The 26,932-nt window shown below is 42.3% G+C and overlaps 1 protein-coding gene across 1 annotated transcript in view; it reads right to left on the reverse strand.

Annotated features, from left to right (window-relative positions):
• The window catches only part of DNAJA2 (DnaJ heat shock protein family (Hsp40) member A2), a 166,567-nt gene that overhangs the window by 73,020 nt on the left and 66,615 nt on the right, over nucleotides 1-26,932 (reverse strand). The window contains exons 2-4 of the mRNA XM_053701942.1: nucleotides 19,242-19,301; nucleotides 17,862-18,082; nucleotides 16,795-16,875 (exon numbers count right to left, since the gene is read on the reverse strand). Coding sequence (XP_053557917.1) covers nucleotides 16,795-16,875; nucleotides 17,862-18,082; nucleotides 19,242-19,301 — 362 coding nt within the window. The remainder of the gene's footprint in view (nucleotides 1-16,794; nucleotides 16,876-17,861; nucleotides 18,083-19,241; nucleotides 19,302-26,932) is intronic.

The following is a 26,932-nucleotide window of genomic DNA, read 5'->3' on the forward strand; positions in this document are numbered from 1 at the left end:
GGTGTAGAGGTGCCTGAGGTTTAGTCAAAGGGTGGGGTCGTGGACTCTCCAAATCCGGAAAGACAGACATTTTGTCAGGTAAGCAAACATTTTGTTTTCTTTCCTAAGATATGGAGAGTCCACAACGTCATTCCAATTACTAGTGGGAACCAAATACCCAAGCTAGAGGACACAGAATGAATAGGGAGGGAGAACAAGACAGGCAGACCTAAACAGAAGGCACCACCGCTTGAAGAACCAACAGAGGCCTCAGCTGAGGCAAAAGTATAAAATCTGTAAAATTTGGAAAAAGTATGCAGAGAGGACTAAGTTGCAGCCTTGCAAATCTGTTCCACAGAAGCTTCATTTTTGAAAGCCCAAGAAGAGGAAACAGCCCTAGTGGAATGAGCTGTAATTCTCTCAGGAGGCTGCTGACCAGCAGTCTCAAACTAAACTATTTATACTTCTCAACCAGAGGGAAAGAGAAGTAGCAGTAGCCTTCTGACCTTTATGCTTTCCCGAGAAACAAACAGGGCAGAAGACTGGCGAAAATTCTTAGTCGCCTGTAGGTAGAATTTTAGAGCACGCACAACATCCAAGTTATGCAACAGACGTTCCTAATGAGGAGGAGGATTAGAACAGAGAGAAGGAACAACAATTTCCTGATTAATATTTCTATCCGAAACCACTTTAGGGAGAAACCTTAATTTAGTACGAAGAACCGCCTTATCCGCATGAAAGATAAGGTAGGGAGAATCACAATGCAAAGCCGAGAGTTCTGAAGAAAACCTTCAAAGATACAACTTAAAATCTATAGAATGCATAGACTTAAAACAGAGCCTTCTGCAAAACCTTTAGAACAAGGTTAAGGCTCCAAGGAGGAGCCCAGGCCTGATTCTGACCAGGGCCTGACAAAAAGATTGAATATCTGGCACAACCGCCTGACTCTTATGTAAAAGAATAGATTATGCAGAAATCTGACCTTCCAGAGGACTGACAAACCTTTCTCCAGACCTTCCTGTAGAAAAGACAACATTCTAGGAATCCTGACCTACTCAAAGAGTAGACCTTTGATTCACACCAATAAAGGTATTTACGCTATACCTTATGGTAAATTTTTCGAGTAACAGGCTTGCAAGCCTGAATCATGGTCTCAATGACTCCGAAAATCCACGCTTAGTCAGAACTTAGCGTTAAATCTCCAAGCAGAAGTTCCTTCCTCAGAGGAAACCTCCAAGGTGGCCGAGATGACAATTTTCACTAAGTTTGCATACCAGATCCTGTGAGGCCATGCAGGAGCTATTAGAATTACTGATGCTCTCCAGTTTGATACGAGCAATAACCCGTGGAAGGAGGGCAAACTGAGGAAAACAGGTATGCAAGACCGAAAACCCAAAGGAACCGCCAGAGCATCTATCAGATAGGCCTGAAAAAATCTTGACATTGAACCGTACCTTGGAAGCTTGGCGTTCTGCAGAGACGCCATCTGATCCAACTCTGGTACCCCCCATTTGAGGGTTAACCTGGAGAACATCCCCAGGATGAATAGTCTGTCTGCTCAGAACATCCGCTTCCCAGTTGTCCAATCCTGGAATGTGGATGGCAGATAAACAATTGCAAGTTTCCGCCCACTGAATAATCTGTGCCACCTCCTTCATGGCTAAGGAACTCCAAGTTCCTCCCTGGTGGTTGATGTAAGCCACTGAGGTGATGTTGTCCGACTGGAACCTGATAAACTGGGCTAAGGACAATTGAGGCCAAGCCATCAGAGCACTGTAAAATAGCTCTCAACTCCAAGATGTTCATGGGGAGAGCAGCCTCCTCCCAGAGTCCATAGTCCCTGCGCCTTTAACGAATCCCAGACTGCTCCCTAGCAGGCTGGCGTCCGTGGTCACAATCACCCAGGAAGGTCTCCAGAAGCATGTGCCCCGAGACAGATGGTCCAGAGAAAGCCACCATGGGAGAGAGAGAGTCTTGTCGACTGGTCTAGATCTATTCTCTGAGACAGATACGAATAGTTTCCGTTCCATTGTCTGAGCATGCATAATTGCAGAGCTCTCAAATGAAATAGAGCAAAGGGAATGACGCCCTTTGAGTCTGTCCTTGTAGTAGAAAAGACCCTTTTTCCACCCGTAATATCAGAAATGATTTCTGCCAGACCAGGTCCAAACAAGGTTTTACCCTTGTAAGGAAGCAATAGAAGCTTGGAATTAGAGGTAACATCAGCTGACCAAGATTTTAGCCACAAAGCCCTGCGGGCTAGGACAGTGAAGCCAGGCATCTTGACTCCCAGTCTATTAACTTGCATGTTAGCATCAGAAATAAAGGAATTGGCTAGTTTGAGAGCCTTAATCCTATCTTGGATCTTCAGTAACTGAAATGGATTCAGGCAAGGCATCACACCAGTAAGATGCAGCACTTGCTACTGTGGCAATGCAAACTGCAGGTTGCCACTGAAGACCCTGATGAGCATACATCTTTTTCAAATAAGCCTACAGCTTCTTGTCCATGGGATCATTAAAAGAGCAGCTATCCTCTATAGGGATTGTAGTTCTCTTAGTCAAAGTAGAAATAGCCCATTCTACTTAAGGCACCGTGCGCCATGAATCTTTGATGGAGTCAGAAACAGGAAACATCTTTTTTTAAGACGGGGAGAAAGGTATCCCTGTCTTCTCCAATTCCTGTGAAATAATCTCCGTCACACGGTCTGGAACAGAAAACACTTCCAAAGAGGAAGGAACATCATAGTATTTTTTAATTTTAATAGACTTCTTAGGGTTGACAGCGACAGAAGTATTGTAGTCGTCTAAAGTAGCCAATACCCCCTTTAACAGTTCCAGCTTAAATCTGAAGTTTACTTCTTCAGTATCAGATGAAGGAATTATACTGTCCGAATCTAAGATTTCACCCTCAGAGGCTACAGACATATCCACAGACTTATGAGGGAGGGCAACCTGCGTAGCAGTAGGTGGAAGAGAATTTTTATTTCAAATATTTAATTTATTGGGAACTGTCACTTTAAGAAATGGAAAATACCTGAGTTTAGCACTACGTATCTAGGCTAGCTAAACAAATTAGAACCTCTACAGCTCAGCCTGACTGAGGTGTCTTTACCTGACCTTAGTTTAAAGGGACATGTAATAGACACTATTATAAAGAATAAGATTCAGATACTGATATAAAAATCCAGTATAAAACGGTTTAAAAAAAAAAAAAAAAAATTACTTAGAAGCTCTCAGTTTAGCTCTGTTTAAAAAGGTAGCTGGAAAGCACACTGCAAGTGGGAAATAAGACACTTCCCCCATCCCCTTCTTTTGTATATGAAAAGACCCTTTACACAAACAGGAGCAAGCTGGAGTAGGTATACGTCGGTATTCTCAAAACTTTGGGGCTTGGTTAGAAGTGTGAAAATCAGAGCAATGTTATTTATAAAAAAAAAAATAATAATAAATAACTTTATGGGCTATATAAATAGATCTACAAAACATTTATGAAAAAAAAAAAAAAAAAAAGTGTATAATGTCCCAGAAAGACGTCAGAGAGCTCTCCTGCTGATCGAAGGAAGCCAGAAGATGTCTGCAACAGTGGCACCGTTCCACTTACTGAACTGAAAGCGGAAGAGCGGGTCACGTGACAAGCCAATGAGAAACTGCGCAGATAAAATAAAAGCGCACGTTACTGAAACACCCTCTGCAAATATTGTCTGCAGGACCGTAAAAAAAACTTCCTAACGTTTAGCCCAAACACTTACAAACTCATACAACCCTGAATGAATAAATAAATAATACAAGTGTGCCATAATTATGCGATTCATTCTACCACAAGCAGCTTGTACATACTGTCAACCCACAAAGTAACAAGGAATATACTTTAAAAATCACAGATAAAAAGTAATGGCCCCATAGTCTCTAGTCACATATAAGTGCCTGCTTATAACAAGTATTGAACAACTCAAAACTACAATATGAGGCACAGAGGGTAAACCTCTTAAGGGGAACACAATATGAGACTAGCTGTAGCAAAAACAAACCTCCCGGCTGCTAAATTAAAATAAAGTCATTGAGAGTTGCCATCATGTTGCACCCAACACAAAAACATAAGAGCCACTTCTCCACGTCCCCAGTGCCTGCAGAAACTGCCCATGACTTAACCCTTCCTAGGGATAATGTCATCCTGTGTTCATTATTAGTATATATTAAAGTGCCAAAATCTCTGTGTACGTACCCCAGAAGATACAAGTTAGCACTTACCTCATTGTCTGCCTGGCAGCAAGGCAGTGCCCAGGTGTAAGAGGTCCTCTCCCTCCCATGGACCTGGAAAAAAAATTAAAGTCCTGAATAAAATTCCTTCAGGTTTTCTTAGTCAGGGCAGCATCAGTATGGGAGGCGCAGTGAGAATTATGTCCCACCAGTTCCCATTGCTCTAAAGCCACCAAAAGCTCTACTGTAGAGACTGATATAGACTACGGCTACACCCTAAAACAAAGCAGCACTCTCTGGCACTACTTTAAAAATAATAAACTCTTGATTGAAGAATCTATTTACTAACACCTCACTTTACCTCTTCCTATCACTAACGTAGGCAAAGAGAATGCCTGGAGTGGGAGGGAAGGGAGGAGCTATTTAACAGCTCTGCTGTGGTGCTCTTTGCCTCCTCCTGCTGACCAGGAGGTGAATATCCCATTAGTAATTAAGATGATCCGTGGATTCATCGTCTCTTAAAAAAAGAAATGGGTTACAAATCGACGTGAAGATCAACACTTCAAGCTTCATCACCACTCCTTGCTGGACTGAGGAATCATGGGAAAGTGTGGGGCTTAAAACATATGTTAAGTTGGGTGTTCTGCTTCCTTTTAGTTGACTGGACATTGAACATACATGCGATGGTTCATGGACTCTACAGGGAGTACAAGCTTCACGCATTTTAAGTGCATGTCCCCCCCTCCAAAAAAAAAACAAAAAAAAAACAGAATTTATGCTTACCTGATAAATTACTTTCTCCAACGGTGTGTCCGGTCCACGGCGTCATCCTTACTTGTGGGATATTCTCTTCCCCAACAGGAAATGGCAAAGAGCCCAGCAAAGCTGGTCATATGATCCCTCCTAGGCTCCGCCTACCCCAGTCATTCGACCGACGTACAGGAGAAAATATGCATAGGAGAAACCATATGATACCGTGGTGACTGTAGTTAGAGAAAATAATTCATCAGACCTGATTAAAAAAACCAGGGCGGGCCGTGGACCGGACACACCGTTGGAGAAAGTAATTTATCAGGTAAGCATAAATTCTGTTTTCTCCAACATAGGTGTGTCCGGTCCACAGCGTCATCCTTACTTGTGGGAACCAATACCAAAGCTTTAGGACACGGATGAAGGGAGGGAGCAAATCAGGTCACCTAAATGGAAGGCACCACGGCTTGCAAAACCTGTCTCCCAAAAATAGCCTCTGAAGAAGCAAAAGTATCAAATTTGTAAAATTTGGCAAAAGTGTGCAGTGAAGACCAAGTCGCTGCCTTACATATCTGGTCAACAGAAGCCTCGTTCTTGAAGGCCCATGTGGAAGCCACAGCCCTAGTGGAATGAGCTGTGATTCTTACAGGAGGCTGCCGTCCGGCAGTCTCATAAGCCAATCGGATAATGCTTTTAAGCCAAAAAGAAAGAGGTAGAAGTTGCCTTTTGACCTCTCCTTTTACCCGAATAAACAACAAACAAAGAAGATGTTTGTCTGAAATCTTTAGTGGCCTCTAAATAGAATTTTAGAGCACGGACCACGTCCAAATTGTGTAACAAACGTTCCTTCTTTGAAACTGGATTCGGACACAAAGAAGGTACAACTATCTCCTGGTTAATATTCTTGTTGGAAACAACTTTCGGAAGAAAACCAGGCTTAGTACGCAAAACCACCTTATCTGCATGGAACACCAGATAGGGCGGAGAACACTGCAGAGCAGATAACTCAGAAACTCTTCTAGCAGAAGAAATTGCAACCAAAAACAAAACTTACCAAGATAATAACTTAATATCTACGGAATGTAAGGGTTCAAACGGAACCCCTTGAAGAACTGAAAGAACTAGATTAAGACTCCAGGGAGGAGTCAAAGGTCTGTAAAAAGGCTTGATTCTAACCAGAGCCTGAACAAACGCTTGAACGTCTGGCACAGCTGCCAGCCTTTTGTGAAGTAAAACAGATAACGCAGAGATCTGTCCCTTCAGAGAACTTGCAGATAATCCTTTCTCCAAACCTTCTTGTAGAAAGGATAGAATCTTAGGAATTTTTATTTTGTTCCAGGGGAATCCTTTAGATTCACACCAACAGATATATTTTTTCCATATCTTATGGTAAATTTTTCTAGTTACAGGCTTTCTAGCCTGAATCAGAGTATCTATTACAGAATCTGAAAACCCACGCTTTGATAAAATCAAGCGTTCAATCTCCAAGCAGTCAGTTGGAGGGAAACCAGATTCGGATGTTCAAATGGACCTTGAACAAGAAGGTCCTGTCTCAAAGGTAGCTTCCATGGTGGAGCCGATGACATATTCACCAGGTCTGCATACCAAGTCCTGCGTGGCCACGCAGGAGCTATCAAGATCACCGAAGCCCTCTCCTGATTGATCCTGGCTACCAGCCTGGGAATGAGAGGAAACGGTGGGAATACATAAGCTAGGTTGAAGGTCCAAGGTGCTACTAGTGCATCTACTAGAGTCACCTTGGGATCCCTGGATCTGGACCCGTAACAAGGAACCTTGAAGTTCTGACGAGAGGCCATCAGATCCATGTCTGGAATGCCCCATACTCGAGTTATTTGGGCAAAGATTTCCGGATGGAGTTCCCACTCCCCCGGATGGAATGTCTGACGACTCAGAAAATCCGCTTCCCAATTTTCCACTCCTGGGATGTGGATTGCAGACAAGTGGCAGGAGTGATCCTCCGCCCATTGAATTATCTTGGTCACTTCCTCCATCGCCAGGGAACTCCTTGTTCCCCCCTGATGGTTGATATATGCAACTGTCGTCATGTTGTCTGATTGAAACCTTATGAATTTGGCCTTTGCTAGATGAGGCCAAGCTTTGAGAGCATTGAATATCGCTCTCAGTTCCAGAATGTTTATCGGGAGAAGAGATTCTTCCCAAGACCATAGACCCTGAGCTTTCAGGGGTTCCCAGACCGCGCCCCAGCCCACCAGACTGGCGTCGGTCGTGACAATGACCCACTCTGGTCTGCGGAAGCTCATTCCCTGTGACAGGTTGTCCAGGATCAGCCACCAACGGAGTGAATCTCTGGTCCTTTGATCTACTTGAATCGTCGGAGACAAGTCTGTATAATCCCCATTCCACTGTCTGAGCATGCACAGTTGTAATGGTCTTAGATGAATTCTTGCAAAAGGAACTATGTCCATTGCTGCAACCATCAATCCTATTACTTCCATGCACTGCGCTATGGAAGGACGAAGAACAGAATGAAGTACTTGACAAGAACTTAGAAGTTTTGATTTTCTGACCTCTGTCAGAAAAATCTTCATTTCTAAGGAGTCTATTATTGTTCCCAAGAAGGGAACTCTTGTTGACGGGGAAAGAGAACTTTTTTCTATGTTCACTTTCCATCAGTGAGATCTGAGAAAGGCTAGGACGATGTCCGTATGAGCCTTTGCTTTTGACAGAGACGACGCTTGAATCAGGATGTCGTCCAAGTACGGTACTACTGCAATGCCCCTTGTTCTTAGAAACGCTAGAAGGGACCCTAGTACCTTTGTGAAAATTCTCGGAGCAGTGGCTAATCCGAATGGAAGTGCCACAAACTGGTAATGCTTGTCCAGAAAAGCGAACCTTAGGAACTGATGATGTTCCTTGTGGATAGGAATATGTAGGTACGCATCCTTTAAATCCACCGTGGTCATAAATTGATCTTCCTGGATGGTAGGAAGGATCGTTCGAATGGTTTCCATTTTGAACGATGGAACCCTGAGAAATTTGTTTAGGATCTTGAGATCTAAAATTGGTCTGAATGTTCCCTCTTTTTTGGGAACTATGAACAGGTTGGAGTAAAACCCCATCCCTTGTTCTCCTATTGGAACTGGATGAATTACTCCCATCTTTAACAGGTCTTCTACACAATGTAAGAATGCCTGTCTTTTTATTTGGTTTGAAGATAATTGAGACCTGTGGAACCTTCCCCTTGGGGGTAGTTCCTTGAATTCCAGGAGATAACCTTGAGAAACTATTTCTAGTGCCCAAGGATCCTGAACATCTCTTGCCCAGGCCTGAGCAAAGAGAGAAAGTCTGCCCCCCACCAGATCCGGACCCGGATCGGGGGCCATCCCTTCATGCTGTTTTGGTAGCAGTGGCAGGCTTCTTGGCCTGCTTACCCTTGTTCCAGCCTTGCATCGGTCTCCAGGCTGGTTTGGGTTGAGAAGTATTACCCTCTTGCTTAGAGGATGTAGAAGTACAGGCTGGTCCGTTTCTGCGAAAGGGACGAAAATTAGGCTTATTTCTAGGCTTAAAAGACCTATCCTGAGGAAGGGCGTGGCCCTTTCCCCCGGTGATGTCTGAAATAATCTCTTTCAAATCAGGACCAAACAGTGTTTTTCCCTTGAAAGGGATGTTAAGCAATTTTGTCTTGGAAGACACATCCGCTGACCAAGACTTTAGCCAAAGCTCTCTGCGCGCCACGATAGCAAACCCTGAATTTTTCGCCGCTAATCTAGCTAATTGCAAAGCGGCATCTAGAATAAAAGAGTTAGCCAATTTAAGTGCTTGAACTCTGTCCATAACCTCCTCATACGAAGATTCTTTATTGAGCGACTTTTCTAGTTCTTCGAACCAGGAACACGCTGCCGTAGTGACAGGAACAATGCATGAAATCGGTTGTAGAAGGTAACCTTGCTGAACAAACATCTTTTTAAGCAAACCCTCTATTTTTTTATCCATAGGATCTTTGAAAGCACAACTATTTTCTATGGGAATAGTAGTGCGTTTGTTTAGAGTAGAGACCGCCCCCTCGACCTTAGGGACTTTCTGCCATAAGTCCTTTCTGGGGTCGACTATAGGAAATAATTTCTTAAATATAGGGGGAGGAACAAAAGGTATGCCGGGCCTTTCCCATTCCTTATGTACTATGTCCGCCACCCGCTTGGGTATAGGAAAAACATCAGGGGGCACCGGAACCTCTAGGAACTTGTCCATCTTACATAATTTCTCTGGAATGACCAAATTGTCACAATCATCCAGAGTAGATAATAGCTCCTTAAGCAGTGCGCGGAGATGTTCTAATTTAAATTTAAATGTTACAACATCAGGTTCAGCTTGTTGAGAAATTTTTCCTGAATCTGAAATTTCTCCCTCAGACAAAACCTCCCTCCTGGCCCCTTCAGATTGGTGTGAGGGTATGTCAGAAACGTTATCATCAGCGTCCTCTTGCTCTTGAGTGTTTAAAACAGAGCAATCGCGCTTTCTCTGATAAGTAGGCATTTTAGATAAAATATTTGCAATAGAATTATCTATAACAGCCGTTAATTGTTGCATGGTAATAAGTATTGGCCCACTAGATGTACTAGGGGCCTCTTGTGTGGGCAAAACTGGTGTAGACACAGAAGGGGATGATGCAGTACCATGCTTACTCCCCTCATCTGAAGAATCATCTTGGGCACTATTATTATCTGTGGCATCATTGTCCCTACTTTGTTTGGACACTATGTCACAATTATCACATATATTTAAATGGGGAGACACATTGGCTTTCATACATATAGAACATCGCTTATCTGATGGTTCAGACATGTTAAACAGGCTTAAACTTGTCAACAAAGCACAAAAAACGTTTTAAAATAAAACCGTTACTGTCACTTTAAATTTTAAACAGAACACACTTTATTACTGAATATGCGAAAAAGCATGAAGCAATTGTTCAAAATTCACCAAAATTTCACCACAGTGTCTTAAAGCCTTAAAAGTATTGCACACCAAGTTTGAAAGCTTTAACCCTTAAAATAACGGAACCAGAGCCGTTTTTACATTTAACCCCTATACAGTCCCAGGTATCTGCTTTGCTGAGACCCAACCAAGCCCAGAGGGGAATACGATACCAAATGACGCCTTCTATAAGCTTTTTCAGTGGTTCTTAGCTCCTCACACATGCATCTGCATGCCTTGCTTTCCAAAAACAACTGTGCATTAGTGGCGCGAAAATGAGGCTCTGCCTATGACTAGAGAAGGCCCCCATCTGAAAAAGGTGTTCATACAGTGCCTGCCGTTTTTTAACAACAATCCCCAAGATTATAATAACTATAAAGAGTTATAATCTGCCAAATATGCTTAGCAAAGTAATCGTTTTAGCCCAGAAAAATGTCTACCAGTTTTTTAAGCTCTTATAAAGCCCTTTATTCTTTTACTTAATCTAAGAAAATGGCTTACCGGTCCCCATAGGGAAAATGACAGCCTTCCAGCATTACAAGGTCTTGTTAGAAATGTGGCCAGTCATACCTCAGGCAGAAAAGTCTGCCAACTGCTTCCCCCAACTGAAGTTACTTCATCTCAACAGTCCTGTGTGGAAACAGTAATCGATTTTAGTAACGTTTGCTAAAATCATCTTCCTCTTACAAACAGAAATCTTCTTCTCTTTTCTGTTTCAGAGTAAATAGTACATACCAGCACTATTTTAAAATAACAAACACTTGATTGAAGAATAAAAACTACATTTAAACACCAAAAAACTCTTAGCCATCTCCGTGGAGATGTTGCCTGTGCAACGGCAAAGAGAATGACTGGGGTAGGCGGAGCCTAGGAGGGATCATATGACCAGCTTTGCTGGGCTCTTTGCCATTTCCTGTTGGGGAAGAGAATATCCCACAAGTAAGGATGACGCCGTGGACCGGACACACCTATGTTGGAGAAAACAGAATTTATGTTTACCTGATAAATTGCTTTCTCCAACGGTGTGTCCGGTCCACGGCGTCATCCTTACTTGTGGGACATTCTCCTCCCCAACAGGAAATGGCAAAGAGCCCAGCAAAGCTGGTCACATGATCCCTCCTAGGCTCCACCTTCCCCAGTCATTCGACCGACGTAAAGGAGGAATATTTGCATAGGAGAAATCATATGATACCGTGGTGACTGTAGTTAAAGAAAATAAATTATCAGACCTGATTAAAAAAACCAGGGCGGGCCGTGGACCGGACACACCGTTGGAGAAAGCAATTTATCAGGTAAACATAAATTCTGTTTTCTCCAACATAGGTGTGTCCGGTCCACGGCGTCATCCTTACTTGTGGGAACCAATACCAAAACTTTAGGACACGGATGAAGGGAGGGAGCAAATCAGGTCACCTAGATGGAAGGCACCACGGCTTGCAAAACCTTTCTCCCAAAAATAGCCTCAGAAGAAGCAAAAGTATTAAATTTGTAAAATTTAGTAAAAGTGTGCAGTGAAGACCAAGTCGCTGCCTTACATATCTGATCCACAGAAGCCTCGTTCTTGAAGGCCCATGTGGAAGCCACAGCCCTAGTGGAATGAGCTGTGATTCTTTCAGGAGGCTGCCGTCCGGCAGTCTCGTAAGCCAATCTGATGATGCTTTTAAGCCAAAAAGAGAGAGAGGTAGAAGTTGCTTTTTGACCTCTCCTTTTACCAGAATAAACAACAAACAAGGAAGATGTTTGTCTAAAATCCTTTGTAGCATCTAAATAGAATTTTAGAGCACGAACTACGTCCAAATTGTGCAACAAACGTTCCTTCTTTGAAACTGGATTCGGACACAAAGAAGGCACGACTATCTCCTGGTTAATGTTTTTGTTAGAAACAACTTTCGGAAGAAAACCAGGTTTAGTACGCAAAACCACCTTATCTGCATGGAACACCAGATAAGGAGGAGAACACTGCAGAGCAGATAATTCTGAAACTCTTCTAGCAGAAGAAATTGCAATCAAAAACTAAACTTTCCAAGATAATAACTTAATATCAACGGAATGTAAGGGTTCAAACGGAACCCCCTGAAGAACTGAAAGAACTAAATTGAGACTCCAAGGAGGAGTCAAAGGTTTGTAAACAGGCTTGATTCTAACCAGAGCCTGAACAAAGGCTTGAACATCTGGCACAGCTGCCAGCTTTTTGTGAAGTAACACAGACAAGGCAGAAATCTGTCCCTTCAAAGAACTTGCAGATAATCCTTTCTCCAAACCTTCTTGAAGAAAGGATAGAATCTTAGGAATTTTTATCTTGTCCCAAGGGAATCCTTTAGATTCACACCAACAGATATATTTTTTCCATATTTTGTGGTAGATTTTTCTAGTCACAGGCTTTCTGGCCTGAACAAGAGTATCAATGACAGAATCTGAGAACCCTCGCTTTGATAAGATCAAGCGTTCAATCTCCAAGCAGTCAGTTGGAGTGAGACCAGATTCGGATGTTCAAACGGACCTTGAACAAGAAGGTCCCGTCTCAAAGGTAGCTTCCATGGTGGAGCCGATGACATATTCACCAGGTCTGCATACCAAGTCCTGCGTGGCCACGCAGGAGCTATCAAGATCACCGATGCCCTCTCCTGATTGATCCTGGCTACCAGCCTGGGGATGAGAGGAAACGGCGGGAATACATAAGCTAGTTTGAAGGTCCAAGGTGCTACTAGTGCATCTACTAGAGTCGCCTTGGGATCCCTGGATCTGGACCCGTAGCAAGGAACCTTGAAGTTCTGACGAGAGGCCATCAGATCCATGTCTGGAATGCCCCACAACTGAGTGATTTGGGCAAAGATTTCCGGATGGAGTTCCCACTCCCCCGGATGAAATGTCTGACGACTCAGAAAATCCGCTTCCCAATTTTCCACTCCTGGGATGTGGATTGCAGACAAGTGGCAGGAGTGAGTCTCCGCCCATTGAATGATTTTGGTCACTTCTTCCATCGCCAGGGAACTCCTTGTTCCCCCCTGATGGTTCATGTACGCAACAGTCGTCATGTTGTCTGATTGAAACCGTATGAATTTGGCCTTTGCTAGTTGAGGCCAAGCCTTGAGAGTATTGAATATCGCTCTCAGTTCCAGAATATTTATCGGGAGAAGAGATTCTTCCCGAAACCAAAGACCCTGAGCTTTCAGGGGTCCCCAGACCGCGCCCCAGCCCACCAGACTGGCGTCGGTCGTGACAATGACCCACTCTGGTCTGCGGAAGCTCATCCCCTGTGACAGGTTGTCCAGGGACAGCCACCAACGGAGTGAATCTCTGGTCCTCTGATCTACTTGTATCGTCGGAGACAAGTCTGTATAATCCCCATTCCACTGACTGAGCATGCACAGTTGTAATGGTCTTAGATGAATTCGCGCAAAAGGAACTATGTCCATTGCTGCTACCATCAAACCTATTACTTCCATGCACTGCGCTATGGAAGGAAGAGGAACAGAATGAAGTACTTGACAAGAGCTTAGAAGTTTTGATTTTCTGGCCTCTGTCAGAAAAATCCTCATTTCTAAGGAGTCTATTATTGTTCCCAAGAAGGGAACCCTTGTTGACTGAGATAGAGAACTTTTTTCTACGTTCACTTTCCACCCGTGAGATCTGAGAAAGGCCAGGACAATGTCCGTGTGAGCCTTTGCTTGTGGAAGGGACGACGCTTGAATCAGAATGTCGTCCAAGTAAGGTACTACTGCAATGCCCCTTGGTCTTAGCACCGCTAGAAGGGACCCTAGTACCTTTGTGAAAATTCTTGGAGCAGTGGCTAATCCGAACGGAAGTGCCACAAACTGGTAATGCTTGTCCAGAAATGCGAACCTTAGGAACCGATGATGTTCCTTGTGGATAGGAATATGTAGATACGCATCCTTTAAATCCACCGTGGTCATGAATTGACCTTCCTGGATGGAAGGAAGAATTGTTCGAATGGTTTCCATTTTGAACGATGGAACCTTGAGAAACTTGTTTAGGATCTTGAGATCTAAGATTGGTCTGAATGTTCCCTCTTTTTTGGGAACTACAAACAGATTGGAGTAGAACCCCATCCCTTGTTCTCCTAATGGAACAGGATGAATCACTCCCATTTTTAACAGGTCTTCTACACAATGTAAGAATGCCTGTTTTTTTATGTGGTCTGAAGACAATTGAGACCTGTGGAACCTCCCCCTTGGGGGAAGCCCCTTGAATTCCAGAAGATAACCTTGGGAGACTATTTCTAGCGCCCAAGGATCCAGAACATCTCTTGCCCAAGCCTGAGCGAAGAGAGAGAGTCTGCCCCCCACCAGATCCGGTCCCGGATCGGGGGCCAACATCTCATGCTGTCTTGGTAGCAGTGGCAAGTTTCTTGGCCTGCTTACCTTTGTTCCAGCCTTGCATTGGCCTCCAGGCTGGCTTGGCTTGAGAAGTATTACCCTCTTGCTTAGAGGACGTAGCACTTGGGGCTGGTCCGTTTCTGCGAAAGGGACGAAAATTAGGTTTATTTTTGGCCTTGAAAGACCTATCCTGAGGAAGGGCGTGGCCCTTACCCCCAGTGATATCAGAAATAATCTTTCAAGTCAGGGCCAAACAGCGTTTTCCCCTTGAAAGGAATGTTAAGCAATTTGTTCTTGGAAGACGCATCCGCTGACCAAGATTTTAGCCAAAGCGCTCTGCGCTCCACAATAGCAAACCCAGAATTTTTCGCCGCTAATCTAGCCAATTGCAAAGTGGCGTCTAGGGTGAAAGAGTTAGCCAATTTGAGAGCATGAATTCTGTCCAAAATCTCCTCATAAGAAGAATCTTTATTGAGCGCCTTTTCTAGTTCATCGAACCAGAAACACGCTGCTGTAGTGACAGGAACAATGCATGAAATTGGTTGTAGAAGGTAACCTTGCTGAACAAACATCTTTTTAAGCAAACCCTCTAATTTTTTATCCATAGGATCTTTGAAAGCACAACTATCTTCTATGGGTATAGTGGTGCGTTTGTTTAGAGTAGAAACCGCCCCCTCGACCTTGGGGACTGTCTGCCATAAGTCCTTTCTGGGGTCGACCATAGGAAACAATTTCTTAAATATAGGGGGAGGGACGAAAGGTATGCCGGGCCTTTCCCATTCTTTGTTTACAATGTCCGCCACCCGCTTGGGTATAGGAAAAGCTTCGGGGGGCCCCGGGACCTCTAGGAACTTGTCCATTTTACATAATTTCTCTGGAATTACCAAATTCTCACAATCATCCAGAGTAGATAACACCTCCTTAAGCAGGGCGCGGAGATGTTCCAATTTAAATTTGAATGTAATTACATCAGGTTCAGCTTGTTGAGAAATTTTCCCTGAATCTGAAATTTCTCCCTCAGACAAAACCTCCCTGGCCCCCTCAGACTGGTGTAGGGGCATTTCAGAACCAATATCATCAGCGTCCTCATGCTCTTCAGTATTTTCTAAAACAGAGCAGTCGCGCTTTCGCTGATAAGTGGGCATTTTGGCTAAAATGTTTTTGATAGAATTATCCATTACAGCCGTTAATTGTTGCATAGTAAGGAATATTGGCGCACTAGATGTACTAGGGGCCTCCTGTGTGGGCAAGACTGGTGTAGACGAAGGAGGGGATGATGCAGTACCATGCTTACTCCCCTCACTTGAGGAATCATCTTGGGCATCATTTTCTCTAAATTTTGTGTCACATAAATCACATCTATTTAAATGAGAAGGAACCTTGGCTTCCCCACATACAGAACACAGTCTATCTAGTAGTTCAGACATGTTAAACAGGCATAAACTTGATAACAAAGTACAAAAAACGTTTTAAAATAAAACCGTTACTGTCACTTTAAATTTTAAACTGAACACACTTTATTACTGCAAATGTGAAAAAGTATGAAGGAATTGTTCAAAATTCACCAAAATTTCACCACAGTGTCTTAAAGCCTTAAAAGTATTGCACACCAAATTTGAAAGCTTTAACTCTTAAAATAACGGAACCGGAGCCGTTTTTATATTTAACCCCTTTACAGTCCCTGGTATCTGCTTTGCTGAGACCCAACCAAGCCCAAAGGGGAATACGATACCAAATGACGCCTTCAGAAAGTCTTTTCTATGTATCAGAGCTCCTCACACATGCATCTGCATGTCATGCTTCCCAAAAACAAGTGCGCAATAGAGGCGCGAAAATGAGGCTCTGCCTATGATTAGGGAAAGCCCCTAGCAAATAAGGTGTCCAATACAGTGCCTGCCGGTTATTTTAGCTAATTCCCAAGAATAAAATAATTCCTCAAAGCTATGAAGTATTAAAATATGCTTATATATCAATCGTTTTAGCCCAGAAAATGTCTACAGTCTTAAAAGCCCTTGTGAAGCCCTTTTTTTCTTATGTAATAAAAATGGCTTACCGGATCCCATAGGGAAAATGACAGCTTCCAGCATTACATCGTCTTGTTAGAAATGTGTCATACCTCAAGCAGCAAAAGTCTGCTCACTGTTTCCCCCAACTGAAGTTAATTCCTCTCAACAGTCCTGTGTGGAAACAGCCATCGATTTTAGTAACGGTTGCTAAAATCATTTTCCTCTTACAAACAGAAATCTTCATCTCTTTTCTGTTTCAGAGTAAATAGTACATACCAGCACTATTTTAAAATAAACTCTTGATTGAATAATAAAAACTACAGTTAAACACCAAAAAACTCTAAGCCATCTCCGTGGAGATGTTGCCTGTACAACGGCAAAGAGAATGACTGGGGAAGGCGGAGCCTAGGAGGGATCATGTGACCAGCTTTGCTGGGCTCTTTGCCATTTCCTGTTGGGGAGGAGAATGTCCCACAAGTAAGGATGACGCCGTGGACCGGACACACCTAGGTTGGAGAAAACTCAACCGTATAAATCATCTTGACAAATTACTAAATCTGAACTTACCCATTACAAGAGCTACACAGAACATTCTTGCTAAGTTGGAGCTTGGTTGTCTTTCCATTATATAAATCTTCTAAAGATACTCTGAAAAGAAAAGAAAAAAAAAGCATAAGATACTACATTTTATTTATATAGGAGTAAGTGTTTACAAAATATTTTTCGTGGTTCTAGAAAACAAATTCATTCAGGATTTAGTTAACAGAAAAAAAAAAAAAAAAAAAAAAAGTGTGTCTAGAAAGACGTTTGTAGGATAATCAAAAACTTAGATAAGAGATTTGTCAAATGCGTGTATCTATCAAACCCCCTGAATTGTGAAATAACCAAATTCTATAGGGTGGGAGGTTATAAGGGGCTTTAGAGCCAAGAGAGCAGAAAATAGGACCAATACGGTACATAGAACTACTCAATTAAAGAAGAAGGAAAGGGTGTTATTGTCTGTCAGTGATAATCAACTTCCAAACACATGGAGGCTACAGACCAATATTTTAGAACCGTTAAGAGCTGTATATAAATTTATGGCTATGAAAAACACATAATATATTTCCCAACAACCACATTTTTAGCTCTTGGGGCCACAAAAAGGAAGGCAGAGGGTTACCAAATGGCCATATCTGCTCTATATTATGTGGCATGATTTATTTATGAGGATTTATTTTTTATACTCTGGCATTCACAAATTTTGACTTCCAAACGTAATGCATGCATTTCCTTCATAACTCAGACAAGACTTACAATTTTCCAATGTACTTCTATTATCTAATTTGCTTTGTAATCTTAGTATGCTTTGTTGAAAAGTACACCTAGGTAGATTCAGGAGCTGGAAGCTAGTTGCTGATTGGTGGCTGCACATATATACTTTTCAGTAGCTTACTGATGTGTTAAGCTAGCTCCAAGTAGTGCATTGCTGCTCCATCAATAAGGGATACACATAGAATGAAGCAAAACAAAAACAAACACAAACAATAGAAGTAAATTGGAAAGTTGATAAAAATGTATGTTTTATCTGAATCATGAAATAAAAAAAGCTTGGGTTTCATGTCAATTTAATGCAGGCATTGACGGTCACTTACTTCAAAGGATGCATCATGTCTTCTCCTCTTCGTCTTCCATTACGGCTTCTACTTTGTCCACCCATAAAACCAAAAAGGCCACCGCCAAATATATGTGAAAAGATGTCATCCATTCCACCTCCACCACTGCCTTCCCGCAGGCCCTGTTCCCCATATCTATCATACAACTCTCGTTTCTCTGGATTGGACAGAACTTCATATGCAAAGCTTATTTCTTTGAACTGTATAGAGACATATGGACAAATTAAATGTGACAACAAACATCAAGCAGCATGCAAATCTTTTGTTTCAACAGCTCATTCTATCCATTATAAAACCAAATTTTGATACATAATGAAGGTTCCAATTTGTTGTTGAAAATGTAATATATGCTGTAAATATACAAAGGAAATTTTAAGGATCTTTACTGGTCTGATGGGAGACTAAAAGTAGTAAAAAAATAAATATAAAAAACATTTGCCAGTATTGGGCGGCAACATGTTTTAACCAAGGTTTGCATTTAAAAGTTTTATATTTCCTCTGCTGAAGCCAATTACACACCTAGATAAATGAGCTACTAGGCTGATCAAATCATGACCAGTGTGTAGAATATAGTAGTGTTAGGCCTGTGAATTCTGCTCTTTTAGTTCTTGTGGTTATTGAAAAACAACTGCCAGAGTTTATTTACAGAAGGGGGCAAAATACTGGAGTTATAAAATTTGCCAAAAGAAAAAAAAAAAAAAAAAAAAGTAAAAAACCATGTCCTCTCATCATATAATTCCTTATATTAAAAGGGACACTAAACCACAATTTTTTTTTCATGATTCAGATAGAGTATGCAATTTTAAGCAACTTTCTAATTTACTCCGATCAATTTTTCTTCGTTCTCTTGCTATCTTTATTTGAAAAGGAAGGCATCTAAACTAAGGAGGCTAGCCAATTTTTGTTCAGAACACTGGATTGCACTTGTTTATTGGTGCTGTCCAATCAGCAAGGACAACCCAGGTTGTGAACCAAAAATGGGCCGGCTTCTAAACTTACATTCTTGTTTTCTGAATCATGAAACAAAATGTGGGTTCAGTGTCCCTTTAAATGTAGCTTTTGTTTTGCATTTTTTTAATATTTTATTTTTCAATTTGCTTAGTTTTCTTCTGGAAGTTTAGAAGCAATTTAGATGGTCAACCCCCCCATATCTGCCATTCACCCTAACTAATTTACAATGTTACCAACCAAGGGGATTTTCTTCCTCGTTTAAAATACCACTGGATCCACTGATTTGACAACAACAACAAAAATCACAGGATAATCTAACATAACTGCTCACTTATACATGATTAAAGCTTTGCTTTTTTTTATTAAAAATAAGCAAATATGCTCTGAACAGTTTCCAAGTGAAGTTACCTTATCGCCAGCGTTTGGATTCTTGTCTGGATGGTATTCCTTGGCCAACTTTCGGTATGCCTGACAGGAACAAAACGGCACATTTAGTTTATGCGAGAACCATTTAAAAAAGTATAACTACTGACAAGGTGGATAATATATATATACAAAAAAATAATCAGCGCTTGAAGTAGATGTTTAAACTGCTATTCACAATACATATATATTCTCATCCACTAGTAAGAAAAAATATATTTTTATATAGATGTATATCTATGTGTGAAACCAAAAAAAAAAATTTTGTTATAAAGTTTTTTCTATATGAAGTCCGGAGTCACTTTTGTGGGTTTGATGGTTGAGAGTAATGCTGAGGGGAGCCGGCTAGCTCAGTGAATCTCTGTGGTGTTTGACAGCTGACGGTGGGGCTGGGGGAAGCTGGACTAGTATGAAGGCTGTGATAATTTATGTTCCAAAACATTGGACTTCTTATTTTGACAGAAGTGAGAACAATCACCTTCAGCAAGCAGTGAATCTTCAGCGCTGAGAGCACTCTGGTGCGCCACGCCCACCAATGTCTAATTAGTATATATGGAGATACTGCTATAAGGAGGTGCAGTGCTATGGAGCATGTAGTGTAATTGTATAAATGTTTGTGATTTCGAGCACTGCAGGAAGTGACTGCACATGCAGCTGGTTGTTATTAAATAACACACATGATTTCAGTAACTGGGGTCCGAGGAGTCAGTGGGATCACATCCTGTCACTGGGGGGGGTCAGGAGTAACATTGTGCAGCACAGATGTCAGGATCCCCATTAACCCGGTCATTGCTGTGGCTCAGGGAGTAGCGGACAACATTTGACAATTTTACATGAATACACTGAGATTAGCCAGGAAATAAAAATGTCACTGTGAATCTCTGTGGTGTTTGACGGCTGACGGTGGGGCTGGGGGAAGCTGGGCTAGCGTGGAGGCTGTGATAATTTAAGTTTCAAAACATTAGACTTCTTATTTTGATAGAAGTTAGAACAATCACCTTCAGCCAGCAGTGAATCTTCAGCGCTGAGAGCGCTCTAGTGCACCACGCCCACCAATGTCTACATCACAATTCAGATGTCCGCCCTGCTTTTTGATGACGTGCCATAGAAGAATAAACTGAGGGGAACCAAAATGTGCATGCGTTACTTAGAAACTATGATAAGTGTGCATGTGGGCCACCATGTTTCTACCTAGGTAGAACATCTTTATAGGGTATGCATAATGAGGAAAAACTGGGTTTGGCGAAATATGGAATTTGTATTAGAAATACCAAGAAAAGGACAGGAAACTTAATAGGTACTTATTGTAAATATTTATAATATTTAATGATGTTTTCAAAAAAAAATTTTTTTTGAGTTAACTATCCCTTTAAATAAAAATGATTTGAGGGGGGGGGAAAGAAAATGTATGCATACCTGATAAATTTGTTTCTTTTTAGACACAATGAGTCCACGGATTTCATCCTTGTGGGATTACGCCTCCTGCTAAGCAGGAGGCGGCAAAGAGCACCACAGCAGAGCTGTATATATAGCTTCTCCCCTGCCTCCCACTCCAGTCATTCGACCGAAGTTAGGAAGAGAAAGGAAAAGCCAAGGTGCAGAGGTGACGGAAGTTTACAAAAATTAATAACCTGTCTCATAGAACAGGGCGGGCCGTGGACTCATCGTGTCTAAAAAGAAAGACAATCAGGTTAGCATAAATTTTCTTTTTTAAAGACACGATGAGTCCACGGATTTCATCCTTACTTGTGGGATACAATACCAAAGCTAGAGTACACGGATGATAAGAGAGGGACAAGACAGGGAACCTAAACGGAAGATACCACTGCTTGAAAAAAAAACCTTTCTCCCAAAAAAAAAAACAGCTTCAGCCGAAGTAAAAAGGTATCAAATGTGAAAAATTCAGAACAATTTAGAAAAAGTGTGAAGAGAGGACAAAGTTGCAACAAAGAAAAGACTGCAGGTTACTGGGCCAGTTAAATACTTCAAACCCACGTATTAAAATGTTCTCAGATTAACAGAAAAAGGTCAAGATATTGTCAAATATCAGACATACCCATTTATACAAATTAACTTTATTGGAGAAAAAAAGAAGAGTCCAGCTGGACTGGTAATCATGCACACACACAAATACTGTTAAAACTTGCTGAAACTCAGATAATGAAATTATTATACAGAATGCACTGAGTAAATTCTAGTTTGTTACTCCCAAGAGATATATACGATATACATGTCTATTCAGGTGATTAACCCTTGGAAGTAAACAAAATTATTTTAGACAGTAGAGGGGTGAAATGTCTAATTAGTTTGTTAGCCTTCACAAAAAGCGCCACATCATTGTAGGAAATGAGCAAAAAAAAAAAAAAGGTATATATTTGTGTGCTTGGATATCAGTCTTAAATAATTCCAAGGACACAACGTATAAATATACTGGTAGCTCAATCTCATGCTAAATAATGGTTACAATGTTTGGCTTTTAGTTACAAATGTTGCAACTTGTAGTAATTTAACTCTCTCATATGAGGGATCCGCAGTTGTTTTTAAACAAAACCGTTGATGGTCATAAGGTGTGGTGTATGCCTTTAAAGCCAATGACATTAACAGCTGTGTATTTTAAGGTTTGCACCAATTGTGTCTCCATTATTATTTAACATCAAAATAGGGTTATTATCATCAGACTTGTAAATCTATTGTTGCAAAAATGATTGATTCGTATGACAAGCTCTGACTCACTATGTGAACCAGCGATACTGTGTCTATGTATTGGCAACCAATATAAATAATGTATTGACTTAACACCTAAAACGGTTTGTTTTCAGGAAAAATATACTCTTTCTTGCAAGAAAAATGCCACAGTATTAAGCACTCTGAATCTCTATATACCACTGCCACCATTAAAACAGAATTTATGTTTACCTGATAAATTACTTTCTCCAACGGTGTGTCCGGTCCACGGCGTCATCCTTACTTGTGGGATATTCTCTTCCCCAACAGGAAATGGCAAAGAGCCCAGCAAAGCTGGTCACATGATCCCTCCTAGGCTCCGCCTTCCCCAGTCATTCGACCGACGTAAAGGAGGAATATTTGCATAGGAGAAACCATATGATACCGTGGTGACTGTAGTTAAAGAAAATAAATTATCAGACCTGATTAAAAAACCAGGGCGGGCCGTGGACCAGACACACCGTTGGAGAAAGTAATTTATCAGGTAAACATAAATTCTGTTTTCTCCAACATAGGTGTGTCCGGTCCACGGCGTCATCCTTACTTGTGGGAACCAATACCAAAGCTTTAGGACACGGATGAAGGGAGGGAGCAAATCAGGTCACCTAGATGGAAGGCACCACGGCTTGCAAAACCTTTCTCCCAAAAATAGCCTCAGAAGAAGCAAAAGTATCAAATTTGTAAAATTTAGTAAAAGTGTGCAGTGAAGACCAAGTCGCTGCCTTACATATCTGATCAACAGAAGCCTCGTTCTTGAAGGCCCATGTGGAAGCCACAGCCCTAGTGGAATGAGCTGTGATTCTTTCAGGAGGCTGCCGTCCGGCAGTCTCGTAAGCCAATCTGATGATGCTTTTAATCCAAAAAGAGAGAGAGGTAGAAGTTGCTTTTTGACCTCTCCTTTTACCAGAATAAACAACAAACAAGGAAGATGTTTGTCTAAAATCCTTTGTAGCATCTAAATAGAATTTTAGAGCACGAACTACATCCAAATTGTGCAACAAACGTTCCTTCTTTGAAACTGGATTCGGACACAAAGAAGGCACGACTATCTCCTGGTTAATGTTTTTGTTAGAAACAACTTTCGGAAGAAAACCAGGTTTAGTACGCAGAACCACCTTATCTGCATGGAACACCAGATAAGGAGGAGAACACTGCAGAGCAGATAATTCTGAAACTCTTCTAGCAGAAGAAATTGCAACCAAAAACAAAACTTTCCAAGATAATAACTTAATATCAACGGAATGTAAGGGTTCAAACGGAACCCCCTGAAGAACTGAAAGAACTAAATTGAGACTCCAAGGAGGAGTCAAAGGTTTGTAAACAGGCTTGATTCTAACCAGAGCCTGAACAAAAGCTTGAACATCTGGCACAGCTGCCAGCCTTTTGTGAAGTAACACAGACAAGGCAGAAATCTGTCCTTTCAAAGAACTTGCAGATAATCCTTTCTCCAAACCTTCTTGAAGAAAGGATAGAATCTTAGGAATTTTTATCTTGTCCCAAGGGAATCCTTTAGATTCACACCAATAGATATATATTTTTCCATATTTTGTGGTAGATTTTTCTAGTTACAGGCTTTCTGGCCTGAACAAGAGTATCAATGACAGAATCTGAGAACCCTCGCTTTGATAAGATCAAGCGTTCAATCTCCAAGCAGTCAGTTGGAGTGAGACCAGATTCGGATGTTCGAACGGACCTTGAACAAGAAGGTCTCGTCTCAAAGGTAGCTTCCATGGTGGAGCCGATGACATATTCACCAGGTCTGCATACCAAGTCCTGCGTGGCCACGCAGGAGCTATCAAGATCACCGATGCCCTCTCCTGATTGATCCTGGCTACCAGCCTGGGGATGAGAGGAAACGGCGGGAATACATAAGCTAGTTTGAAGGTCCAAGGTGCTACTAGTGCATCTACTAGAGTCGCCTTGGGATCCCTGGATCTGGACCCGTAGCAAGGAACCTTGAAGTTCTGACGAGAGGCCATCAGATCCATGTCTGGAATGCCCCACAATTGAGTGATTTGGGCAAAGATTTCCGGATGGAGTTCCCACTCCCCCGGATGAAATGTCTGACGACTCAGAAAATCCGCTTCCCAGTTTTCCACTCCTGGAATGTGGATTGCAGACAAGTGGCAGGAGTGAGTCTCCGCCCATTGAATGATTTTGGTCACTTCTTCCATCGCCAGGGAACTCCTTGTTCCCCCCTGATGGTTCATGTACGCAACAGTCGTCATGTCTGATTGAAACCGTATGAACTTGGTCTTTGCTAGCTGAGGCCAAGCCTTGAGAGCATTGAATATCGCTCTCAGTTCCAGAATATTTATCGGGAGAATAGATTCTTCCCGAGACCAAAGACCCTGCGCTTTCAGGGGTCCCCAGACCGCGCCCCAGCCCACCAGACTGGCATCGGTCGTGACAATGACCCACTCTGTTCTGCGGAAGCTCATCCCCTGTGACAGGTTGTCCAGGGACAGCCACCAACCGAGTGAATCTCTGGTCCTCTGATCTACTTGTATCGTCGGAGACAAGTCTGTATAGTCCCCATTCCACTGACTGAGCATGCACAGTTGTAATGGTCTGAGATGAATTCGCGCAAAAGGAACTATGTCCATTGCCGCTACCATCAAACCTATTACTTCCATGCACTGCGCTATGGAAGGAAGAGGAACAGAATGAAGTATTTGACAAGAGTTTAGAAGTTTTGATTTTCTGGCCTCTGTCAGAAAAATCCTCATTTCTGAGGAGTCTATTATTGTTCCCAAGAAGGGAACCCTTGTTGACGGAGATAGAGAACTTTTTTCTACGTTCACTTTCCACCCGTGAGATCTGAGAAAGGCCAGGACAATGTCCGTGTGAGCCTTTGCTTGTGGAAGGGACGACGCTTGAATCAGAATGTCGTCCAAGTAAGGTACTACTGCAATGCCCCTTGGTCTTAGCACCACTAGAAGGGACCCTAGTACCTTTGTGAAAATTCTTGGAGCAGTGGCTAATCCGAACGGAAGTGCCACAAACTGGTAATGCTTGTCCAGGAATGCAAACCTTAGGAACCGATGATGTTCCTTGTGGATAGGAATATGTAGATACGCATCCTTTAAATCCACCGTGGTCATGAATTGACCTTCCTGGATGGAAGGAAGAATTGTTCGAATGGTTTCCATTTTGAACGATGGAACCTTGAGAAACTTGTTTAGGATCTTGAGATCTAAGATTGGTCTGAATGTTCCCTCTTTTTTGGGAACTACAAACAGATTGGAGTAGAACCCCATCCCTTGTTCTCCTAATGGAACAGGATGAATCACTCCCATTTTTAACAGGTCTTCTACACAATGTAAGAATGCCTGTTTTTTTATGTGGTCTGAAGACAATTGAGACCTGTGGAACCTCCCCCTTGGGGGAAGCCCCTTGAATTCCAGAAGATAACCTTGGGAGACTATTTCTAGCGCCCAAGGATCCAGAACATCTCTTGCCCAAGCCTGAGCGAAGAGAGAGAGTCTGCCCCCCACCAGATCCGGTCCCGGATCGGGGGCCGACATCTCATGCTGTCTTGGTAGCAGTGGCAGGTTTCTTGGCCTGCTTACCTTTGTTCCAGCCTTGCATTGGCCTCCAGGCTGGCTTGGCTTGAGAAGTATTACCCTCTTGCTTAGAGGACGTAGCACTTGGGGCTGGTCCGTTTCTGCGAAAGGGACGAAAATTAGGTTTATTTTTGGCCTTGAAAGACCTATCCCTGAGGAAGGGCGTGGCCCTTGCCCCCAGTGATATCAGAAATAATCTCTTTCAAGTCAGGGCCAAACAGCGTTTTCCCCTTGAAAGGAATGTTAAGCAATTTGTTCTTGGAAGACGCATCCGCTGACCAAGATTTTAGCCAAAGCGCTCTGCGCGCCACAATAGCAAAACCAGAATTTTTCGCCGCTAACCTAGCCAATTGCAAAGTGGCGTCTAGGGTGAAAGAATTAGCCAATTTGAGAGCATGAATTCTGTCCATAATCTCCTCATAAGAAGAATTTTTATTGAGCGCCTTTTCTAGTTCATCGAACCAGAAACACGCTGCTGTAGTGACAGGAACAATGCATGAAATTGGTTGTAGAAGGTAACCTTGCTGAACAAACATCTTTTTAAGCAAACCCTCTAATTTTTTATCCATAGGATCTTTGAAAGCACAACTATCTTCTATGGGTATAGTGGTGCGTTTGTTTAGAGTAGAAACCGCCCCCTCGACCTTGGGGACTGTCTGCCATAAGTCCTTTCTGGGGTCGACCATAGGAAACAATTTCTTAAATATGGGGGGAGGGACGAAAGGTATACCGGGCCTTTCCCATTCTTTATTTACAATGTCCGCCACCCGCTTGGGTATAGGAAAAGCTTCGGGGGGCCCCGGGACCTCTAGGAACTTGTCCATTTTACATAATTTCTCTGGAATGACCAAATTCTCACAATCATCCAGAGTAGATAACACCTCCTTAAGCAGAGCGCAGAGATGTTCCAATTTAAATTTAAATGTAATCACATCAGGTTCAGCTTGTTGAGAAATTTTCCCTGAATCTGAAATTTCTCCCTCAGACAAAACCTCCCTGGCCCCCTCAGACTGGTGTAGGGGCACTTCAGAACCAATATCATCAGCGTCCTCATGCTCTTCAGTATTTTCTAAAACAGAGCAGTCGCGCTTTCGCTGATAAGTGGGCATTTTGGCTAAAATGTTTTTGATAGAATTATCCATTACAGCCGTTAATTGTTGCATAGTAAGGAGTATTGGCGCACTAGATGTACTAGGGGCCTCCTGTGTGGGCAAGACTGGTGTAGACGAAGGAGGGGATGATGCAGTACCATGCTTACTCCCCTCACTTGAGGAATCATCTTGGGCATCATTTTCTCTAAATTTTGTGTCACATAAATCACATCTATTTAAATGAGAAGGAACCTTGGCTTCCCCACATACAGAACACAGTCTATCTGGTAGTTCA

Source organism: Bombina bombina, chromosome 1, assembly GCF_027579735.1.
Source record: "Bombina bombina isolate aBomBom1 chromosome 1, aBomBom1.pri, whole genome shotgun sequence".
Classification (NCBI taxonomy): domain Eukaryota; kingdom Metazoa; phylum Chordata; class Amphibia; order Anura; family Bombinatoridae; genus Bombina; species Bombina bombina.